At 38.8% G+C, this 21,579-nt stretch overlaps 1 protein-coding gene across 1 annotated transcript in view; it reads right to left on the minus strand.

The window, feature by feature from the left end:
- Positions 1 to 9,014: 9,014 nt before the first annotated feature.
- RNF145 (ring finger protein 145) overlaps positions 9,015 to 21,579 on the minus strand; it is a 54,481-nt gene continuing 41,916 nt past the window's right edge. Inside the window, exons 9-12 of the mRNA XM_059417272.1 lie at positions 21,083 to 21,265; positions 14,371 to 14,518; positions 13,133 to 13,489; positions 9,015 to 10,634 (exon numbers count right to left, since the gene is read on the minus strand). Coding sequence (XP_059273255.1) covers positions 10,251 to 10,634; positions 13,133 to 13,489; positions 14,371 to 14,518; positions 21,083 to 21,265 — 1,072 coding nt within the window. The 3' untranslated portion in view covers positions 9,015 to 10,250. The remainder of the gene's footprint in view (positions 10,635 to 13,132; positions 13,490 to 14,370; positions 14,519 to 21,082; positions 21,266 to 21,579) is intronic.

Here is a 21,579-nt window from a genome sequence, read left to right on the forward strand (position 1 = left end):
ATTCTTGTCTTAAAAGGAACAGAAAAGGGCAAGGATCCAGCTGGAGAAAGCGACTCACTGGATGTGGGGGGAAGTTGTCGCAAAAATCGTATAGAGAGAAAAATAGAAAATAATCTGAGGATTTGGAACTAAAGAGCCATGGGTTGCAATCGACGGTTGTGGAACTTCCTAGCTGTGTGGTCTATGGGATTGATTGATTTAACTACTATGAACCCCGGCGTCTCGCCTGCAGAATGAGAGCTGTTTTGGGTGTGTGTTCTATAGCTGGCACTGTAGGTAATGACTGCCCTCTAGGTCCGGGGCCCAGCACGATGTGGTGGGAGATGAATGGATGATGTCTGAGATGAGATCCCAGCCTCATCTCCTCCCCGCACTGCCCCAGCCTCTTAACCGGAGCTCTTCCATTCACGGTTGTGAATTCTTCCAACCCATTTTCCACATGACAGCAGCATGACCTTCCTAAAAGAGAATCTTCATTCCAAGTCCATACTTCCTACTGTGGGGCGCTGGCCCTCTTGGGACCTCATGGCCTTGTCCTCAAGTATCTCTCTGGCCTATCTCCGGATCTAAGTTCTACGACTGTCTGGGGACCTTCATGCAATGAGAGACATGTTCTCTATCTCAAAAGTCCAAGATGGTAGCCACTAGCTGTACATGGCTATCGAGCACTTGAAAGGTGACTAATATGACTGCAAACCTGCATTTTTAATTTTTGAAATTTCACTTAAATTTATGTGTAGATAGTCACATGTGGCTAGTGGCTACCATACTGGACAAAGCAGATACATGAAACTTCTTAAGGTTGCCAACGAACTATGCCCTCTCCTGCCCCTGGGCCTTTGCCCTTGCTGTTCCCTCCTATTCAAAGACCTTCTCTTTGTCCTTTGTCTGCACTTTATTAAGCGCTTTTATAGGATGGGATGCATGTGATCTCTGCCACTGACACGATTTCAACCAACCTTAATTTGTGGAAGTAAGGCTCTATTTTGGAGCAATAATAATGCTTTAACCATGCCTTTTGATTTCCATGGGCAGATGTACAAGTTGCTTTTCTCTCTGTCCTGGGCTGCTCTTTAATCCAATGGGTGGAGGGCATCGATGGGTGGTCCCAGGCCACAATTTGTGCCATCAATGTGTTTCGTTTGGCTTTCACATTTTTAAAATGGAGCCAAATTTTTAAATGGAAGATAATTCATTAAAAACCTGAATTTCTGGATGCTCTGGGAAAAAAAGAATGTCTGTTAACACTGGCCCCACATTCACTTCTGCTCAGCAATAATCAGCTAGACTCATTCCAATATGGTCATCACTAGCCACATATGGCTATTTAAATTTCAATTGACAAAAATTAAATAAAATTTAAAATTCAACTCTTCAGTCCCACTAGCCACAGTTCAAGTGCTCAAGCCACACTTGGTAAAGGCTGCTAACCCCGTTAGACAGGGGCAGTTACAGAACATTTCCGTCATCATAGAATGTTCTATTGAGCTGCATCATCAAGAGGGTAGTTAGGGGGAAGGGAGTAGATGTCAGTTTAAGGGGCAGGAACTCCTAAGCTTCTATTGAATATTACCATGGGAATGGACTTAGATTTTCTGATTTTTCCAGAGAACTCAAGAACCCTGACTTTTTAATGTGAAAGCCTGCAATTTTTAAATGTTAGCTCTATTTTTTTTAGAAACATTGTCTAAGCAAAACAAAGTATGTTTCCAGTGAGACTGATCTCCCCCAGGCGACATCTTACCAGTTCTGAGCCGGAACGTTGGCAGAGGCCTCAGTGATCAGCTTGCTCGAGACTGAGAAGATTGGGCATTGAGAATACAAAGGCTCAGGGTCGGGTGGGGGAGAAACACACATGATCCTTCAGAAACCAGTCCTCTACCGGCTGCAACACGGAAACACAGAGGCTCCCATCTTCCGAGGTCCCTTCTTTGCAAGTTGCGCAATATAGCTCATAATAACAAAAAGTGTCCCTTAAATTTTCAGCACTGCTTCATCTTTTCTAAGGGAGAGGGAAGAGTTTCAGAGTAATTTAGGAAAGACGAGTGGGTTTTGGAAAAGACTTATTAAACAACTAGAAAGAAAACGGAAATTTGTAATGTATCTATCCCTCACGTGTTGCCTCTCAGTGATGTAATACCTCTCTTGGGAAAGAAGTAGTTTTATATTTTAAAATTCTCCAAACCATGGCTTACTTGACTCCCCAGTCCCAAACACGGCCCCATCTCTTCCCGCAAACAGTGCGATTGCATGGTCTGTGCCTTTTGGTGGCTTCTAACTACACCGAGAGCATTTTCCTGTTAAGTAGTGCAAGGACATTTGATAGCCAAGTTTCCAACTTCCATGTCCTGATGGTCTGTGGCTTGCCATACAGATCAAGATTCATTCCGCAGCCTAAATTTTATTAACTTGTTTTCTCTTTTCGAATAATTTATTTAAAAATAATGTCAGAGTGATAGTTTTAAATAATATACTACCTCAGAAACTTTTGCAGTTTCGTCTTTTCACCAAAGCTCAAGTATAATCCCTTTATATTTAACAAAGCAGCTCTCTTGAATACAACTGAACACACATGTATATTTCAATATTTTTTTGAGGTAAGCAGGAGAAATAGGAAGAACCCTAGGTGGGGATTCAGAGATCTAAGAATTATCCCCAGCTCAGCTGTCAGCTGCGTGTGGCTTTGGACAAGCTGAAAAGTGGGCTCTCTTTAAAATAAGGCAAGGGCTTTAGATCTCTTGAAGGCTGGTTTATTTCCAAAATTCTACGGTTCTTTAATTCTGTATGTTTGGGGGCGGGGGGAGGAAACCCTGAAAATGTGAAACTGAAAATATAAATAGTTTCAGACATTTCTGGGTGGCTAATCAACCACAGTGGTTGGTAAACGAGGTCAGGCCTCATGTGCACCTGTGCTGACGTGCCCGCCAGGCTTTGCCGCTTGGCTGTGGGAACCCTGTGTGCTGCTGGAGTCCTCACCCATAAATGTTCCCTGGAGGCACACATCTCGATGCGTGTTTCTTCTTTCAGAAACTTCTTCCATAAAAGCAGTGATTCTGAAAACAAGAAACTGCCCCCCTCACCACCAAAATAGCAGGATTATTTGCCCTAGATCAAAGGCCCTCACATCTTGATGGACCAGAATGTACAAAATTTCTAAAAAGAACAAGTACTCGGGCTCCATTCCAAACGTACCCAGTCAGAATCTATGGGTTTGGGCCGAGGCATCTGTAGTTTTCACAAGCTTCCTGCCAGATTCCAGTGCCCGGCAATGAGGGAGGAACACGGGCTCAGGTCTATGCAATCATGTGATGGAAACACAAACGTCAAGTGTAGACCCAAACTGCAAATACATTCAAATGAGACACTTGGTCGCTGATTTTTTTTTTAATAAAAGAAAAATGAAAATACAGATTCTACACTTTCTCAAGTGAACGTCAAATTTATCCGCAGTGTTCCAGGTTCTCTTTTATTTTTTTTGCTCTGATTCATACAAAATATTTGTACTCTAGAATGTCATTAAGTGAGAAGCCACACTTGCCAATAATCTGAGCTGTCATCTCCTACTTGGACAGAAGTCTGATGATAAGAATCAAATTTCTAGGGGCAGGTAGTGGTGGGGAGGGGGACTGGGGTGAATGGGAGAGCCCACGTGACCCACTCCTACTCCTGCTGACCGTTGTCAGTCAGGAATGGGTAACCTTGTGCAGCCAGCTCTTCCGATTTTCCAAGAAAAGCCAGAAACTGGATCTGTATGTATAGGCTTGCAATTTTTAAATGGCTGGCAACTAATTCAAATGTTTTGTTTTTTTTTTAAGTCATTTAAAAGTGCACCTTTGAGGCCAAACAATAAAACCAAGAAAGAAGGGGCGCCTGGGTGGCTCAGTGGGTTAAGCCTCTGCCTTCGGCTCAGGTCATGATCCCAGGGTCCTGGGATCGAGCCCCGCATCGGACTTTCTGCTCAACGGGGAGCCTGCTTCCCTTCCTCTCTCTGCCTGCCTCTCTGCCTACTTGTGATCTCTGTCTGTCAAATAAATTAATAAAATCTTAAAAAAAAAAAAAAGCCAAGAAAGAATTCATCAGCCCAGATTGCACCTGAATGCCCCAGATTTGTAATCTCTATTCTAGAAATCTCTGAGTTCTCTATCTGAATTCAGTCAGGTAATCAAAAACCAGTCACAGAAATGACCTTATCTCACTGCCATGTAGGGTTACACTCTCTGCCCCTAGAAGTAACAGAGTTCTCTGCCATTTTTAAACTCTGGGGTTTATACAAGGAGTCACATATAAAGTTCATTTCTTCACTCAGATATGTAGGAAGCTGCTGCTCTTTCCCAGGCACTGGAAACATCATAGTAACCCAAAACTTTGCTACGTTTAATATCTGACACAGCACATTAAAAAAAAAAAGAAAGAAAGAAAGAAAAGAAAAAGAAAACAAAACATGAAGCTTATCACTCAGTCCATGGTAAAGATTAAAAACAGATAAGCAAAATCTTAAGAGCAGAATGATACCTGAGAGATCATTTTGCCAGATGAAGTTGAAGCCCAGAAAAAAAAGTCTGGCCAAGAATCACACAGCTCAGGGGCGCCTGGGTGGCTCAGTGGATTAAGCTGCTGCCTTCAGCTCAGGTCACGATCCCAGGGTACTGAGATCGAGCCCCGCATCAGGCTCTCTGCTCTGTGGGGAGCCTGCTTCCTCCTCTCTCTCTGAATTGTGATCTCTGTCTGTCGAATAAATAAATAAAATAAATGTTAAAAAAAAAAAAAGAATCACACAGCTCATACAGGAATAAAAATTATAGCCCAGAGCTCTAGCTTTTAGTCAAGCCTCGTCTCATCTCTTCTATGCCGATCTTCCTAAATCCAAGGAGCCCAGTAAATGACTGTCAGAGGAAACCAGCAGGCTCAGTGCCACTGAGAGAGATGACTTCAGTTTGGCAAATTGTTAGTCGGAAAGTAATAGAATATTCCACCTAGAGTTGACACAGAAGTTCTTCTAGATTCATCTGGGTTATTATTTCCTGCTGGTCAGAAGCCATTTTCTTTTTACCTTAGAACATATAAAACAACAGAAAAGCAAGGCGTTACTTATATCTATTAAGAATAGAAAGAAAAACTAAGGGTCAAACAGTCAACATTCATAAAAAATAGGAGAAGAACACCAACAGTTTTAGTAAGAGCAAGGAAAATGGATAGGACTCTGGAAGTGTGATTAATAGCAGTGTTTACTCAGTCTTTACTAGGAATGCCCGATTTTGCTCTGAACCATACTGCAACCGAATGTCAAATCTGCTGGAGAAAGAAGTCTTTTGCTGAGTGGCCACAAGAAAAATTAGTTCTGTAATCTGCTCCTAGTATTTTTTATTGTTTTCCAAGCAAGCATTATCTAGTAAATGCAACTTTTAGGCATAGCATTCAATACATTCAAAGTTGGGAGAAACAGGTGTACTTTAATGGACTAATTACAGAATTGTTTGGAATGTGCTTGAACTTCAGAACCGGAACAACAGGCAGCAGACTTTAAAAATAGAAGCAAAAATGACTCCTAAGTGAGAGGGCGTGTACTTGTCAACAAAAGGGAGTTCTGTTTGAAAAACTAATTCCAAAAGTGAAATTATGGGTGATTTTTACTCTTTTTAAATATTTTGATTTCCTTGGGGCGTCAGATGGCTCAGTCAGTTAAGCGCCTGCCTTCGGCTCAGGTCATGATCCCAGGGTCCTGAGATCAAGCCCTGCGATGGCCTCCCTGCTCAGTGGGGAGCCCACTTCTCCCCCTGCCTCTCCTCCTGCTCATGCTCTCTCAAATAATCTTAAAAAACAAACAAACAAACAAAAAAAAAAACTTTGTTTCTAAATCATTAGTGTTAAAAATGAAGTATTTTTAAAAAATAGGATTTAAAAAAATAATTGAAACCCAGTAATTCTTACCTTCAACCTGCCATGATTCTAGAATTAGACTGTTATTTTTTTTTTAAATGAAAGCCAGAGTAGAAACAACTAGAGTATAAAACTGATTTTCTTAAAGGTGTTTTTCCCAAAACTTCTGATATTCAAGTTATTAATCTTTCAATCTCTGTAAGGCTCTTATCCCATTACTGGAGCCATAGGAAAAAAGGCCTCCCTTTTAAACTTGAAAACTACAAAATTTTCCTTCTCCACTAACTAATTAAATACACAATTTGACATAACGTCAAAACCTCTAGGGAAAGCAGAATGTCTCTGGTGTCAAGTGTTCATGAAAACATGGTATACTTCAGAGACAAACACGGGAACCTTAATGAGGGGATCTCAGAGCCTCGTGTTTGGGCCAGTGTTTGAAAATCAGACTTCTCGAGACACACTGTGCCAATAGTATGGTTTAGATCCCTGGAACAAGTTTTTTTTCTTTGTTTTTGTTTTTTTGTTTGTTTTATTTTTAAAGATTTTATTTATTTATTTGACAGAGAGAGAGATCACAAGCAGGCAGAGAGGCAGGCAGAGAAAGGGGGAAGCAGGCTCCCCGCTGAGCAGAGAGCCAGATGCGGGGCTCGATCCCAGGAACCTGAGATCATGACCTGAGTCAAAGGCAGAAGCTTTAACCCACTGAGCCACCCAGACGCCCCTGGAACAAGTTTTACAGCATGAAAACACCACAAAGTGGAAATGCAATGTTAATAACTGGTATGACTCTTCAGACTGTTGAGTACTAACATTGAGGTCAAAGTTTGTAAGGTGATAAAAAGCCTTTTAAGAGAAAACTGGTTATGAGTGAATATATGTACTCATGGTCTGAAAAACAGTGGAAATCAGTAGGTGGACACAGAAAGGGTGCCCCCCCAAAAAGGATGTAATATTTTCTCACTTAAATTTGATCAAGTGGAATGGAAGAGAAATTAAATCTAACTTTCTCTTCAGTAGTAGAGATGGTTAAACTTTTGTGTTAAGTCAAAAGTCTATGAGTTGTAAACTATTCCAAAAATGATCAAAAGACAAATCTGAGGGCACCTGGGTGGCTCAGTGGTTAAAGCCTCTGCCTTCGGCTCAGGTCATGTTCTCAGGATCCTGGGATCGAGCCTCACATTGGGCTCTCTCCTCAGCAGGGAGCCTGCTTCCCCCACCCTCTCTCTGCCTACTTGTGATCTAATAAGTAAATAAAAATCTTAAAAAAAAAAATCTGAAATACAGATGGCATTACACAGTGGCACAGTCCCAGCTTACCAAAGCAAGGAGTAAATGAAGTCAGAGGTTCCCAGTGTACTTCGAACAGGTGTGCTCCCAAAGTTTGAATACCATGCAAGGACGATTAGGCGTTGCTTCAGCCACGGTGTGGTGGGCCTCAGCACTGCTCACGTGCTCTCTGTCCAAGCCCCAGCGGGGACACCCAACTTCTAAAGCCTCCTGTGCTGGTGAGTCCACTGTTCAGGCTGTGGGGGGGATGAACAGAAGGGGCAGACGTCCAGTGAATTGCCAGCCCTTCGTCTTAGCCATGACCATGAGGAAAGTTCAACAGTGGCTGTTCCAGCAGCCTCCATCCAAGTGTCTGCCCTGCACGGGGCACCCCGCCAACTCCGGAGTCACATAGGCAGGGTGCGCGAGACAGAAACTTTGGATGCTTTAAAGCCACTTGAGATTTGGAGGGGCGTTGTTACTACATAATATAGCTTTCCTGAATGAAACAAAAGGATACCTACACTGAACAGAATGCTCTTTGTCCACCAGGACTGCTGAACGGAGAGGCCATATGGTTTGGTAAGTAGAGCTGGCGTCTCCATGCTAGGAGGAGGTAAAAATCGTATTAAATGTTAAACTGATGCCAAAGAAGTCTCTACTTACAGGTGACTACTTTCCCTATGGTCTGTAGGAACAGAATCCTTTGGACGGAAGTGTAAACAATTTTTAAAAATGGCCAAGTTCAGGGGCATCTCGGTGACGCAGTGGGTTAAAGCCTCTGCCAGGGTCCTGGGATCGAGCCCCTCATCTCTACTCATCTCTGCTGAGCAGGGAGCCTGCTTCCTCCTCTCTCTGCCTACTTGTGATCTCTGTCAAATAAATAAAATAATAAAATATTAAAAAGAAAATGGCCAAGTTCGCTATGCCATAAATGATTTCAACTTTAACTATTTTTTCCCTTCAGACAAAGAACCAAAAAGTTTCACTTTTGAACATGCACCTTTTGCTCAAAGGATCCAGTTTTAAATCAGAGATTACTGCCAGCCTACCACTAGAGGGGGCCATCTGCCAACGACGGTGAGCCACTTCAGTGAGGCGGAGGGAGAAATGCATTCTACTCTAGACTTCTTTTCCAAACATCAAACTGCTGGTATAACCCAGGAAGCTTTGAAAAGCACATTCGCAGAAACCCCCAAAGCCCGAGTCAGTAGATCTGAAGTCAGGTTCATATATGTGTAATTCTTAAAAATTTGTGGAGTATTGTTGACACACAATGTTGTGTTAGTTTCCAGTGTACATCAGTGATTCCACATCTCCGCATGTTCTGTGGTGCACACTACACAACGCTGCAACAGTATTCTCTACTGTATTCCCTGTGCTGTACCTTTTGTCCCTGTGATTTATTCATTCCCTAACCAGAAGCCCTTCCTCCAACTCCCCTTCCCCCATTTGGCCTTTCTCCCTATCTCCCCCTGGTCTGGCAACCATTAGTTCTCTCAATTTTTAAGTGTGATTCTGCTTTTGTTTGCTTATTCATATTTTGTTTTTCAGATTCCACAGGAGTGAAATCATATGGCATCTGTCTTTCTCAGTCTGATTTCTCTTAGCATAACACCCTCGAGGTCCATCCATGAAATGTGTACTTTAAAAAAAAAAAAACTCCCCAAAGGCATCTAATGCAAAGCTAGGTTTGCTTCCACTAGTGTAGATTTCAAAGAGCTGGTCATTTTCAATCAAAACGTTTTGCCACCTGCAGGGCATTTTGACAGGGAAATAGATATAAGAAACCTGGGTGGATAAAAACAAAACCTCCTAAGAACAGAATTTCACTTTCCAATAATAATCATCACGGGAACAAAACACCGTTATCTTCAAATTTAAATTTATTAAGACATTCAGCTATGTCTGTCAGTCTACATCCAAATTTGCTACTAAAAATAAAATAAAGTCACATCCCACATTAGGAATATCGAGTCTGAAAAACACTTTTTGAGCCAAGCCTATTGTATAAATAAATGACTAGTTTCTTTTCATATCAAAATTCCCATAAAAAATTACAGTCCCCCCTCCCCAGTTCTACCTGTAGCCATGATGAATGTAAAAATTTAAATATGACACAAACTTGTCAAAGAAAAGGTGCAAAGTCTATTAACAGCTTTAAAAGTGGCATTTGCAGAGTGTGATCATACAGTTATGTACTCATTCCCCAAGTGCAAATATTGCCAGAATTTAACACTGTTTTGATTCAGTTGCAAGAATTAAACATTACACAGGATTGAAAAGTACACTTCGGGCCTTTATCAGTGCCCTAAAACCCCTCCCACTTTGGTCTCCTACACTAACGTGGACCCCAAAGTGTTCATTAGAGTTTTAGTTTACGTCACACAGCCAACACAGTATACAATATATTAACAAAAGTTCCATATACATCAAAATATTGAAGACTCCATCATAAAGTTCAAGAGTCTCAGATTACATGAATGCACCCGCAAGGCCCAGTGCCCACCCACCCCCTCCCCTAAAGCACATACGAAGTATGAGCGTGCTTCAATCTTGGAATACAATCAATGCTCTTACATCTTTGATTTCATTTCAGTGCTGTACAAAACTCAATTATCACCTGACTGAGTTCCAATTAACTGAGGGAAAGGGGGGTGGTGAAAAGGGCTGGTCACTACTCATACTTTGTAGTAAGAATGATTCTGTCCCATAGAAAGTTAAATGTCAGTTCCGCTTCTGCCTGCTTCTTCCCATGCTGTCTTCATGCTCTTTATCCTTTCTTTAGCCCCTTGCAAGCACTCAAATCTGATTTTATGTATCCCTTACAAATCAGGGGCAGTTTCTGAAGTTGTTGAGGTTGAGTTTTCTTGGCAGACCTCTACAAAATATCAGCATGGGCTATATAAATACATTTTGATTAGCATACATTGCAATTTTCTCCCACAATGTCAAGGGGATGAAAGCAAGCAGTCTCCACTGAGATTACTTCCTGGATCAGACCCTTGGAATGTCAAGTTTCCTGCCTCATCATCTCATACATTCATTCCTCAAATCTGAGCTCAAATTTCATAGTGAGTTAACTTCTCCAGAGTATCAAAGCATTATTTCTGCTTCTTTTCTTCTAGGCTGACCTCAACAGGACATGCTTCATCTTTCACACTAGAAGGATATCCCTTAGGATCACAAGTCCCTTCCTGGCTATCTGATCTAGTGGCAATGCACTCATTATTGTCCCTGGAACCTTCTTGCATCCCAGTCCCTGGAGGATGCTCTTGATTTGCAGGTTCAGTTCCTTCCTGAAGCATATTTTGCTCAACTCCAGCATGAGGTTGTGGAACCAGCTCAGCTCCTAACCCTGGAAGCTGGGAGGAGTTTTTGAGGTGGCAGTGGCACAGAGGGCAGGTCTCCTGGACATATAGCCACTTCTTGAGGCAGCCTGCATGGAAGAAATGACTGCAAGGTGTGATCACAGCAGATTTCATGTCCTAGAAGGGAGGGAAAGATACCTCAATAAATGCCCATTATCTAAAATCTTTGCTGCTAATCCCAAAAGTTCTAGTTCCAACATTTCTTTCCCACAATTCCCCATAGAAAAGGTATAACACAGATTTTAGAATAAAACTCATTTTAGATTACAGTGATAATCCTCCTGCCTTCAGAGACACTTTTACACCAACAATGCAAGAACCACTGGCTAAGCAGTTTTCAAAAGAAGTAAAAATAAAAAATGAGAAAGCAACAAACTTCTTAACTGGCTTCTGCCTTCATATGGAACACAAGCATCACATAACTACTGCAGTGTGATCACTGGGTTTCCCCCCGCATGGCACGCATGTAATTAGAACCTAAGAAAATCTGATGAAGACAGGACTTCCCACAGTTATGCTTCAACACAGCTAAACAGATTATTCCATGATGAAATCACTGGCAAGGAGACAAAATCAGCCACATAACACCAGGGTATTGGCAAGGAAGTGGCAATTTCATTAAGGAGAATGTATGTAATGCAGTCTTCAAGATAGGGTCTGTCTAAGCCACAGCTTCTCGATCTGCATCACAATCACCCAGAGTGCTTGCTAATAACCAGGCATATTATTGAGCCCCCCAAGACCTACAGAATTGGAATAGCTTAAGACAGCATTCACAAATCTACAGTTACAGCAAGCCACCCATGTAAGTTTTAGGCACACTCAAGTTTGATAACCACCGGATTAAGAAGTGGTTTACTTTGCATTAATGTTCCTTGCAGAATATATATTCAGGGAGGGAAGGCTGAGGACATGATTTAATTGTTAAGAATATACATTTAGTGACTCAACCATTAATTTTGTTTAAAGTCCCAAAACAAGGAGTTGTAGTTGTGACAGAAATTCCTTGCCAAGAACTGGTAACACCTGGAAGTCAACTTTTAAGCAGAAAGCCATTCAAGGAAAAGCAGCCAGCTGGGAAGTTAAGCAATTTGACTTTCATTTTCTGTGTGATATCAGCAGGTAGTTCTAGCACCTCAAAAAAAGTGATGTGGCAACAGGAAATACAAAAAGGAGACTCTTAAATCCCGGAGTTAGAATATTTAGACATTGGCTGCTGAAGCTGATGTGCCCTGTCTTTGACGTGCTCTTTCCCACATACAACGATGCTACCAAGCACAAAGGAAGCAGAACTAAGACAATGGCCACTTCACTTGGGGGGAACCTACAATTGTCCTTAGTCCCCCAAATACAAAAACAACTCGGAAGACATTATTTTGTGAGTACCCAAAGGTATGTTCTAACAAGAATAAAAAAGTGGTAGTTGCATCTTATTCTTAAGACTAAATTCTTGAGCTAGGCAGTCTTAAACACACACCAATACATACACACTCCCATCTAAACTGTAAAGCACCTTGGCTAAAGACCATTCCCTCATACTGAATGACTCTATTATCTCGTTTTAGTCCACCAGCCTACACTCTTTAAGAGGGATTTTAAACAATTTCTGTTGTTGCCCTTATTCTATCCATACTTCCAATAGCACAATTTAGCTATAAAAAGCTGCTCCTCAACCACCCCCCTGCCCAAGTTAGTGGTGACGATAAACTGTAGGCCTATTTTTTGCAGTGATATTTCCAAACTCATTTCAATACTACGTTTCAATTTTAATAGGAGGCAGACATCAGCTCTTCATAACACACATGCCAAAGATGCCAGGAAGGCCAACTACAACGGCATATGGGTTAGGTGACTCTCTCATACCCTCTAGTTCCCACTTCCAGACACAAAGGCTTGTATCCATCTCAGGTAGTCATCAACCTACAGGTAAACATATACTCTCTCTACCTATGTTAAGTAAATGAATACTTCTTCCCATCCTGGAAATACCAGAAGGAAAAGTGTCAGAATCTTGGCACACCACTTTTCAGAAGTTGCTGACTCCTGAACGATCGTATATATTTGACAGGATATGTGTGTGTGTGTGTGTGTGTGTGTGTGTGTGTGTGTGGTGTGTGTGTGTGTATATTTGGGAGTAAATATAAAATACACCTGACCTGTTTTTCCTTTATTTATTGGTGAGCAATGTTGAAAATAACAATAAATTAGAACTTGAGGGACTAAATTAAAAACTTAACTCAGAAATAAAATGGAAATATTCTATCAGGTCTTTAACAATTTCTGAGACCTATTTTTTTTTTTTTTTAAGATTTTATTTATTTATTTGACAGAGAGAGATCACAAGCAGGCAGAGAGGCAGGCAGAGAGAGAGGAGGAAGCAGGCTCCCTGCTGAGCAGAGAGCCCCATGCGGGGCTCGATCCCAGGACTCTGAGATCATGACCTGAGCCGAAGGCAGCGGCTTAACCCACTGAGCCACCCAGGCGCCACCTGAGACCTATTTTTTTTAACCAAGGAAATAATTCTGCCTACAAATTTAACTTAAATTTGGTTAATGTGGTTAAAGTCCCAAGCGATACACCAACCCACCCAAATGGATTCCTATTGTATGAGTTACCTGGTAACAGATGGCACATATATCATTGTGCTTCTCCAGCTGCTCTTTTGTAGCAATGGGTAATGATTTAATCTTATTCACAGCATCCCTTCGGAGTAGGAAGCTCTTCCACCCCAGCTGTGCCCGAAGCCACACATTATAATAGGAATGGATAAAGATGATCATTGAGCCCATTACGGTCCATTCTCCAAAGATGGTCTCTGAGACACCATAGGCCACCACACAGAGGGCCACAAGAAACTCCAGAAGGCGGTAAGTGCCATTCACATAGTAGATGACATCATCCATGTTTTCCACTGGCTCTTTTCGGAATTCCTCAACCATAAATAAGACATAAATAAAAAGTGTTCCCAAAACCTGTAAAATACATGTATTTTAAAACAGAGTATGACCACTAAGAAAGGCTTTTCATAGACTTTAAGCAATAACATTCCTAACAGTTTTAGGATGCCATATTTAATATCAGAGAAAACCATGGTATAATTAAAATGCAGGTAATCTCAGTGATCCAAGCATTTGATACCAAAAAGCCGTATCTTGAGATGTAACTTTCTTAAAATAATTCTGACTAGTTATCACTTTTCTGACTCACCCTTTCCTTTCATTCCCCAGAGATCACCAAAACCCATTAAAACTCTCTCTAAATTTTCCTAATCCTGTAGTCAACTTTCAAAGAACCTTTATCTCTAAAGTAACAATGAATAAATCTTTGTTGCCAGTGTTATGTTTTCTTTTACTTCTTACTGATCAGGCAGCAAAGATCCACTTTCAAGTTACAATAAGCTTATTATTTCCAGGGCAATATTATCTGTTGTATGTATCTATGTGTATATTACACATGTCACATATTCACATAAATCATGAAACTAAGAATATTCTTGAGCGGGTATTTACTAAGAAAATGTGCTCCAGACAAGCTATAAAATCTTTTAATATTTTATAGTTACTTATCAATTTAAGCTTTACATGATAGCTCTGTATCATTTTATACATTTGCAAAGTTTAATTACCTCGATAAAAAAAAGATACAGTGACACAGATAGGTGTGATATTTTAATAACCTACTATCTAAGCTCTATGTTCATATCAGTGTAATGTTATTCTGATAAGTAAGGTAGGAAGTAATCACCTAAACAGGTCACTTATAATCATTCATCTTGAAAAAGTTTAATTCTTTTTCTGGAAGGAAAAATAAGTAAATTCAATTATTATGTAAAGTTAATTATTCCTAGGCTTACCTGAAGAGAGGTGAGAATGCTGCTAGAAATAATGATAAGCAGCCAAAAATCCATGTGGAAAAACTGGCAAATCATGTAAGCCATGTAAGCAGGGAACACTAGCAAAAATAAACAAAGGCTCACAGCACGGAAGTGTTTCCATAAACTCCTAGAGAAACAAAAACAGTCCTTTAAAGCACCTGTCACCCAGGACCACAACAATCCTGTTAGCAATGGATAGGTCTTGGGCCATGCTGACATTTCCCAAATGCTTTACTAAGCATCCTTCTCCTTGCCAGTCACTATAGACTAGGTTTCAGGACAAGGGTCATAGGCCTGGTATTTCAAAGCCACCTGAGTCACCTTTTCTCTCTACTCAGTCAAAATTCCCAAGCACCATCAGTTTTAATAGTTAACTTTCAGTTCCATTTTCATTCCTACAAATTTCAAAGTGATTTCAGGCTTTTGGAGCATTAACCCTACACAATAATGTATGATCTTAAGTCATAAGACATCTTCCTCCCACCTGTTGCACTGTGATGGAAATCTCTGCAACCGTAAGCACAGTATTACTAAGAGGAATGGTTCTCCAACAGCTATATTAATCTTCACATCTGTCAGGGCTGGGGGCGGAAAAACTATGAACCACTGTGTTTTAGGACCTACTAGTTGGTCTTCCTCCCCTAGTTCCAATCTATCCTGGATACTGCCTGCCTGATTAATCTTCCTAAAGCTCGACTAGCATTAATATTGTCAATGCCTTCTCTAAACTTCCTAGCCTTGCATCTGAACTCCCATTTTTTTGGTCCAAACTTGTCAATCCCTATTCCTCACTATAAACAAAGATGGTTAATTAACTGTACTCCCAGAAAAACACAAGCACTCTTACATCCCACTAGAAACACCTCTGTCCCACTCTCTCCTGTTCTAAACCCCTTAAGCTAGCTCAAGCTGAACAAATCAGGTAGCATGAATCCCTTCTCCAGGAATCACTGATCCTCTCAGAATACTGGTACCAGCAATCATACACCAAAATTATAGTCTTGTTTCAATCATACAGATATTTATATGTTGTATGCCTAAATATTTTTATTTATACTTTATTTTTTATCTAAAGTTATTATCTAAATAATACATATGTACATATACATAAAAATGTCTTATCACCCAAATTTACACTCCTTTAAAAAAAAGAACAATATCTCCTTCCTCACATAACTCAGCTTTTAAGCTCAACTTGTTTGAAGGGGCAAAGAAAAGTTGAAAATTTATTTCTCTGCTTGATATTTTCAAATTATTTTCCATCTACTGCCATCTATTTTTCTTTTTTTTAAACCTACCTATCTATCCACCCAAATGCAAAGCCCTATGATATAAGCAGGACAAAAGTGATCATGGTTATATCAAGGGGAGTACTATATATGTAAGTAAAATATAACTTCATATACATAGCTTAATGTATACATATACTTTATATACAGCTTAGTGTGTGTCTTAATATATTATATGTATACTTTTTACATACAAGAAGACTTTATGCTTTTAAGACACCCAACAAATCAAGAGACTTCTCAGACTTAGATTTCAGTTTCTGATTCCACTTGAACCCTACTTGTCAACGGTGGAATACATATACAGAAGCCCCAGTTATGGCAAAAGAAGGAGGAACATAATTTTTTCTTGTGTACCTCTTCACATATCAAAATATTCTACTAAATCATTCCTTAAATACACCACAATTTAAGACAGATTGTATACCAAGTTTTAAAAGATACACAAACCTAACAAGTTAGGTTGTTCCCTAACAAGTGCCTTAAGCAGAAATTTGAAAAAGCTTTCCATTCAACAGAGAAAAGGGGAATTCCACGCCCTTTAAGTTTACTTATAGTTACTTTATGAAGATAAAGGGCTGCCACAAGGTATTTTTTAAAAAGGTAATAGATATTTCCATTTCATGGGTAAATAAAAGCCAAAGGTAGGGTAATTTTTTAATACACTGATCACAAATCTAGAAAGAAATCACTGTGGGGTTCACAAAAACAAATTTCCTCTCTCATTTCCAAAACAGATTTCCTCCCTCTCAAAACACAAAACGCAATTAAAATCTATGTAAACTGAGTAACAAAGACTTAAAATTACTACTGACTTCCTATAAAACATGAACATTTATTCATTTAATCATTGAGGAAATGTAGATTTCAACCAAATTGTTTAAGAGCTCATGGCTGCAAAAAAATTAAGTTTTAATTAAATATCATTATATGTGATCTCAAATCTATACAGTCTGAAGATTTTTTAAAAAATGGCATAAGGAAAAAAAACACACACAAAGTTAAATGCTAGACTGTATGGGACTTTCTATAATTAATAATTCAGAGAAAAATTATTATTATAGTAAAAATTAAAGCTAGGTACTTTGGAACTGTTTTACACCTTTTCTTGCAAACATTTTCCACCTCCCAAAGTTATGGGACAAACATAAACTTGCGGGTAGTTCTGCTCTGAGATCCAAAACATTAAAAAGTTCTATTTTATTTTTTTAAAGAAAGGCAGGCAGGCAGGAATTACTGTAACAGTAGTTATACTTCATTAGATGTTAAATTATAAATCATTTTCTTTAACAGGCTAATTTGCCTTAAAGCTTTAAATATATTTTTCAAAATTAAGCGGTGATCTATTTATATAAAATAGGAATATATTTACATATAGACACAATGTGTATTTTTAATTACACAGAGAAGCATGAACACCTATTATCCCAAGAGTTATAATTTATGTCTAATTTTGGCATAAGTATGAATATACACAAACACACACACATAGTGTGTATATTATATACAGATATATTTATATCCTTATTTAAGCAGTTAAAATTCTATTAAAATCTAATTTAAAATTAAATATAAAATGAATAGCAGAAAACATTGAAATCTTATCCCATTAATAAGCACTATAAAATAAAAAAATTTTCCATTCACCCAATCCATTTTTTTAAAAACGTTTGTCATTTGAAAATCTACTACATAATTTGAGTAAGTAGACCATTATCCTAAAATTCCTTGTTAAAAACTGAATAAAATTTACAGATAAAGGCAACAATTATCTCTATGGCTAAATCTGAGACACCTTTTTAGGTTAAACACTGGAAATTACATCTAGTCCAAGCTATTCCAAAGACATGTGAAGCATTTTTCCCTCTAATAATTATTTCTTAAATGATAGAAGCAGTGTTATTATGAACTATCAATATTATCTCTTAATTATTTCTCTAATTTGAGAATTAAGATACTTTTCATTTCCTTTCTCAATCCCTAGTACTCTGAATTAGTCATAATCCTTGATTCAGGATGCATTGTCACCATTGGTCTGTGGGTGTCCCTCTTTCTACTGAGCTAGTAATCTAATTAGCTATCTTAAATATTGTAACAAGCCTTCACGAACCCGTCTCTCCATACAAAAAAGAGAGGGCCTGGACAATTAACCACGTTTAACCATATAGCAGGCCTGCCTATTCCACGTCCTGCCTCCCTGTACCCTGAAAGCATTAACTAGAATCTGTGTTCTTTACTCTCGCTTGCTTTCCTTTTTACAGTTTTGTTTATTAATTTGTACGTATTCCTAAAGGGTATATTTTAAATTTTTAACATAAAAATAACATGCTACACTGTCATCTCTTGGGATTTATTTTCTAACTTTATAATGCTATGACTTGTGCATATTGTTTTCTGTGTCACTATATTTCTAACATTCCACAGTAACTATCATCACATTTACTCACCCACTTTCCTGTCTATTGTCATTTGGCTTGTTCCTGGATTTTTGCTACTGTGAATTGTGCTCTGGACATTCTTCTGTATGTCCTTACTGAACATGTGCAAGAATGTCTTGAGTATATATGTAGGAGGAGCGATGGCCACACTATTTCCAAAGTGATTACGCCACTTGATACTCCCACCAGAAACTGGGGATACTGTGTCATCTAGACCTTCTTCCACTCTAGATACTCAGTCGACTTTCCTTTCTCTCCCCCTTCTTCCTTCCTTCCTTTATTCCTTGCCAATCCCACAGGTTTAAAACAGCACCTCAGAGTGGTCTTGATTTACATGATACTGAACCTTTCTTCATTTCCAAGTGTCTCTCTCACTAAAAACTTAAAGATAAAAATGTTTTTCATCCATTTCTCTTGCTCATTTGAGCTGTTTGTACTTTGATACCAATTCCTGGGCAAGTGCAAATACTATGAATATCTTCTCCCAGTTTGTGAAGTTAACTTTAGGTCTAAAAAGTTATTAATTGTAATCATTAGATTTATCACTCTTCCCTTTCATAACCATGGCCCGTCTTAATACTTACTCTCACTCTTCCACAGCAGTCAGTTTAAGAAACTGTTTCCTACTTGAAAGTCTGTATGTGAGATTTAATTTTTTGTTTTTGACATTTTAGGTTTCTAACATTCCAGGGCTGATTCTATGTTTAATAGTGTGAGAGAGGAACCCATTCCATCTGTTTCCAAATAGAAACCATTTTTTCCAGCAACATTATGGAAGAGTGCCACCTGTCCTACTCATTGGACATGCCTCCCCTGTCATATATCAAAGTCCAACATAGATGGGTCTGTTTGGGGGCTCTCTGCTCCCGTGCTCAAGCCGTCTATACTCCAGCTAATACTAAAAATTTGCATAGTACCTCCTACTACGAGTGAAATAAAACTTTATCTTTCTCAAGTCGTCTGTCTGATTTCAAAACAGGGATAATACTAGCCTCAAAGAATTGAGTTAAGTAGCATTCTTTTTATTGTCTGGAAAGGTGTATTTCAAATAGGGATAATCTGTTCCTTCAAAGTTTGGAACTTGCTTGTAATACCATCTGGGTTGAGAGGTTTGCCATTTACTTCCACTTCTTTAACAGCTACAGAACTATCCAAGTTTTTTAATTCTTTAGTCAGTTCTAGTAAGTTACATTTTTCTTACACTCTTCCATTTCACTTGTTTTAAAAAAGTACTGGCATATAGCTGTTGATAGGACTCTCTTATTTACTGCAGGCAATGGTAGAGAGAAGAACCTAACGCTAACAATTCAACCCTTTTTCATGCTTTCATAGCCAAGAGCCACTCTGGCTTAGGCTAACACTGCAGTGGACACCAACACCACTGACACCAATGCAAAATAACCACCGCCCACCCACACACAGGGCTTCTCCTTTCCTTTCTAAACTTCCTCTCCATTTGACCTTGAAGAAAAAAGCCAGTAATGCAGCTACTTCAACATCCTGGTGGAAATCAGAACTCGATTTACTGGTTCTTATGGTAGTGGAACTATATATGTCTTTCTCTTTTCTAATATTTTCTATAGTATTATATTAGTCTTATCAGTATATGCTAAATTAATTTGTATAAGTAATACTACTAAATGATACTGTCAGAAATGACAAAATAGTGTTGTACTTAGGTCAAAACAACCCATTTAAATGGCTACTTAACCGAGCTCACAGCGGAGTTCAACAACTGAAATGCTCCTATTGAGATGCCTTACACCTCAAAACCAAACCTCAAATAACTATAATTAAAAAGATTATCTGAAACAAATCAAAGACCTCTGAGCTTATTGAAATTAAATTGATTCTTGCAGCCACCATTTGAGAAAATTTTCAGAATGCTCAGCAATGTGGGATATGGGGATAAAAAGACAAATCTGATGAACTGTAATTAAAATGTTGATTTAAGTGTTCTGAAAAATCTGCTGTCAAAAATTTATCTCCCAAAAGATCGCCTGTTCCCTTACTCATAAAACATTGCTGAAGAAGCAATAAATTCAGGTATTTCAAAACTCAGCAGAATGGAATACCAACAGATGCTAAACAGCGGTGCTGAATTTTTAGTAATTCGTTATAGAATGCCCTTGTAGAAGCTACAGTAAGCCTAATTCTATCTTAGAGAGCTAAATAATAACATTTTTTTTTTTTAAGATTTATTTACTTGACACAGAGAGAAAGAGATCACAAGTAGGCAGAGAGGCAGGCAGAGAGAAAAGGGGAAGCAGGCTCCCTGCCAAGCAGAAAGCCGGATGCCGTACTCGATCCCAGTACCCTCAGATCATAACCTGAGCTGAAGGCAGAGGCTTAATCCACTGAGCCACCCAGACGCACCTAAATAATGACTTTTATTCCTTAAGAAAACTTCTGTAATATGACATGAACATAAATGCAGCTGTATTAATTTTGCCTGGTCCCATAAGGTGTCAGGAATCCCCACTAAAACCTCAGTAAGTTAAAACTGTCTAAAGGCCATCCCATGAGGCCGTTATTCCATAAATGCCTATCTTTATGACTGCCCAAGAGCCTTTATTTCTCTCTCCTTCAAATGATTTTCTCTGTTCTCTCAGTGCTTTCTCTGCTTTAGCATTACACAGAAAATCTATTATTTACTATATTTCCTGGACTAAATTTGATCCTCTCCATTCTTCATTTTAAAACTGAACAAACATAAAAAGCATTAAATTTCTCTGACGAAAAGGGTGACTTGTAATTGGCCTTTGATGTGATTTCTAACTATAAGACTTTTGAGAGAAATAAACAGAAAAGTCAAAACACATAGAGAAAATAAAAAGGTAAACTTGTCACCTTAAGCTAATACCAATTATTCATTCATTTTCTGTCTCTAAACATTATCTAAATCTTTAGACAACAAACTCATATAAAGAATATTATAAAAATTTCTTTTAGGAAGTTTCTTACTTGTCTCTAGATGCTCCCAGCGCCAAAACAATAGGATCTGCAATCTCTAACATAGACTGCAGAATAGAAGCTACGACAATGAAAAGGATAATACTGAGCAGGAAAGCTCGGTGAACAACCTGTAGTTCTATCAGACCAGTCTGCACTGCCAGGATTAACAGCGTAACTCCTTCTGTCATGCCCCTAGAAAAAGCATATGTTTTCAGAAAAGCAATCAGTCAGAACCTCATTTCATTCCAAGAAAAAATAATTCAAAGACTTACATTGTTGTTACATATTTGTGATCTGGTCTGACTTAGACAACAAACCTCATCAGAATATTAACTTTTATAGAATACCAATATAATAGTAATATATAGTCATAATACACCATTTTATGCATGCAAAACGTTAACAGCTATTATTTGAGCATACAATGAGGAGATAAAAAGCAACTTCTTTTTTTTTTTTTTTTTAAAGATTTTATTTATTTATTTGACAGACAGAGATCAGAGGTA

This window comes from Mustela nigripes, chromosome 12 (assembly GCF_022355385.1).
Source record: "Mustela nigripes isolate SB6536 chromosome 12, MUSNIG.SB6536, whole genome shotgun sequence".
Taxonomy (NCBI): domain Eukaryota; kingdom Metazoa; phylum Chordata; class Mammalia; order Carnivora; family Mustelidae; genus Mustela; species Mustela nigripes.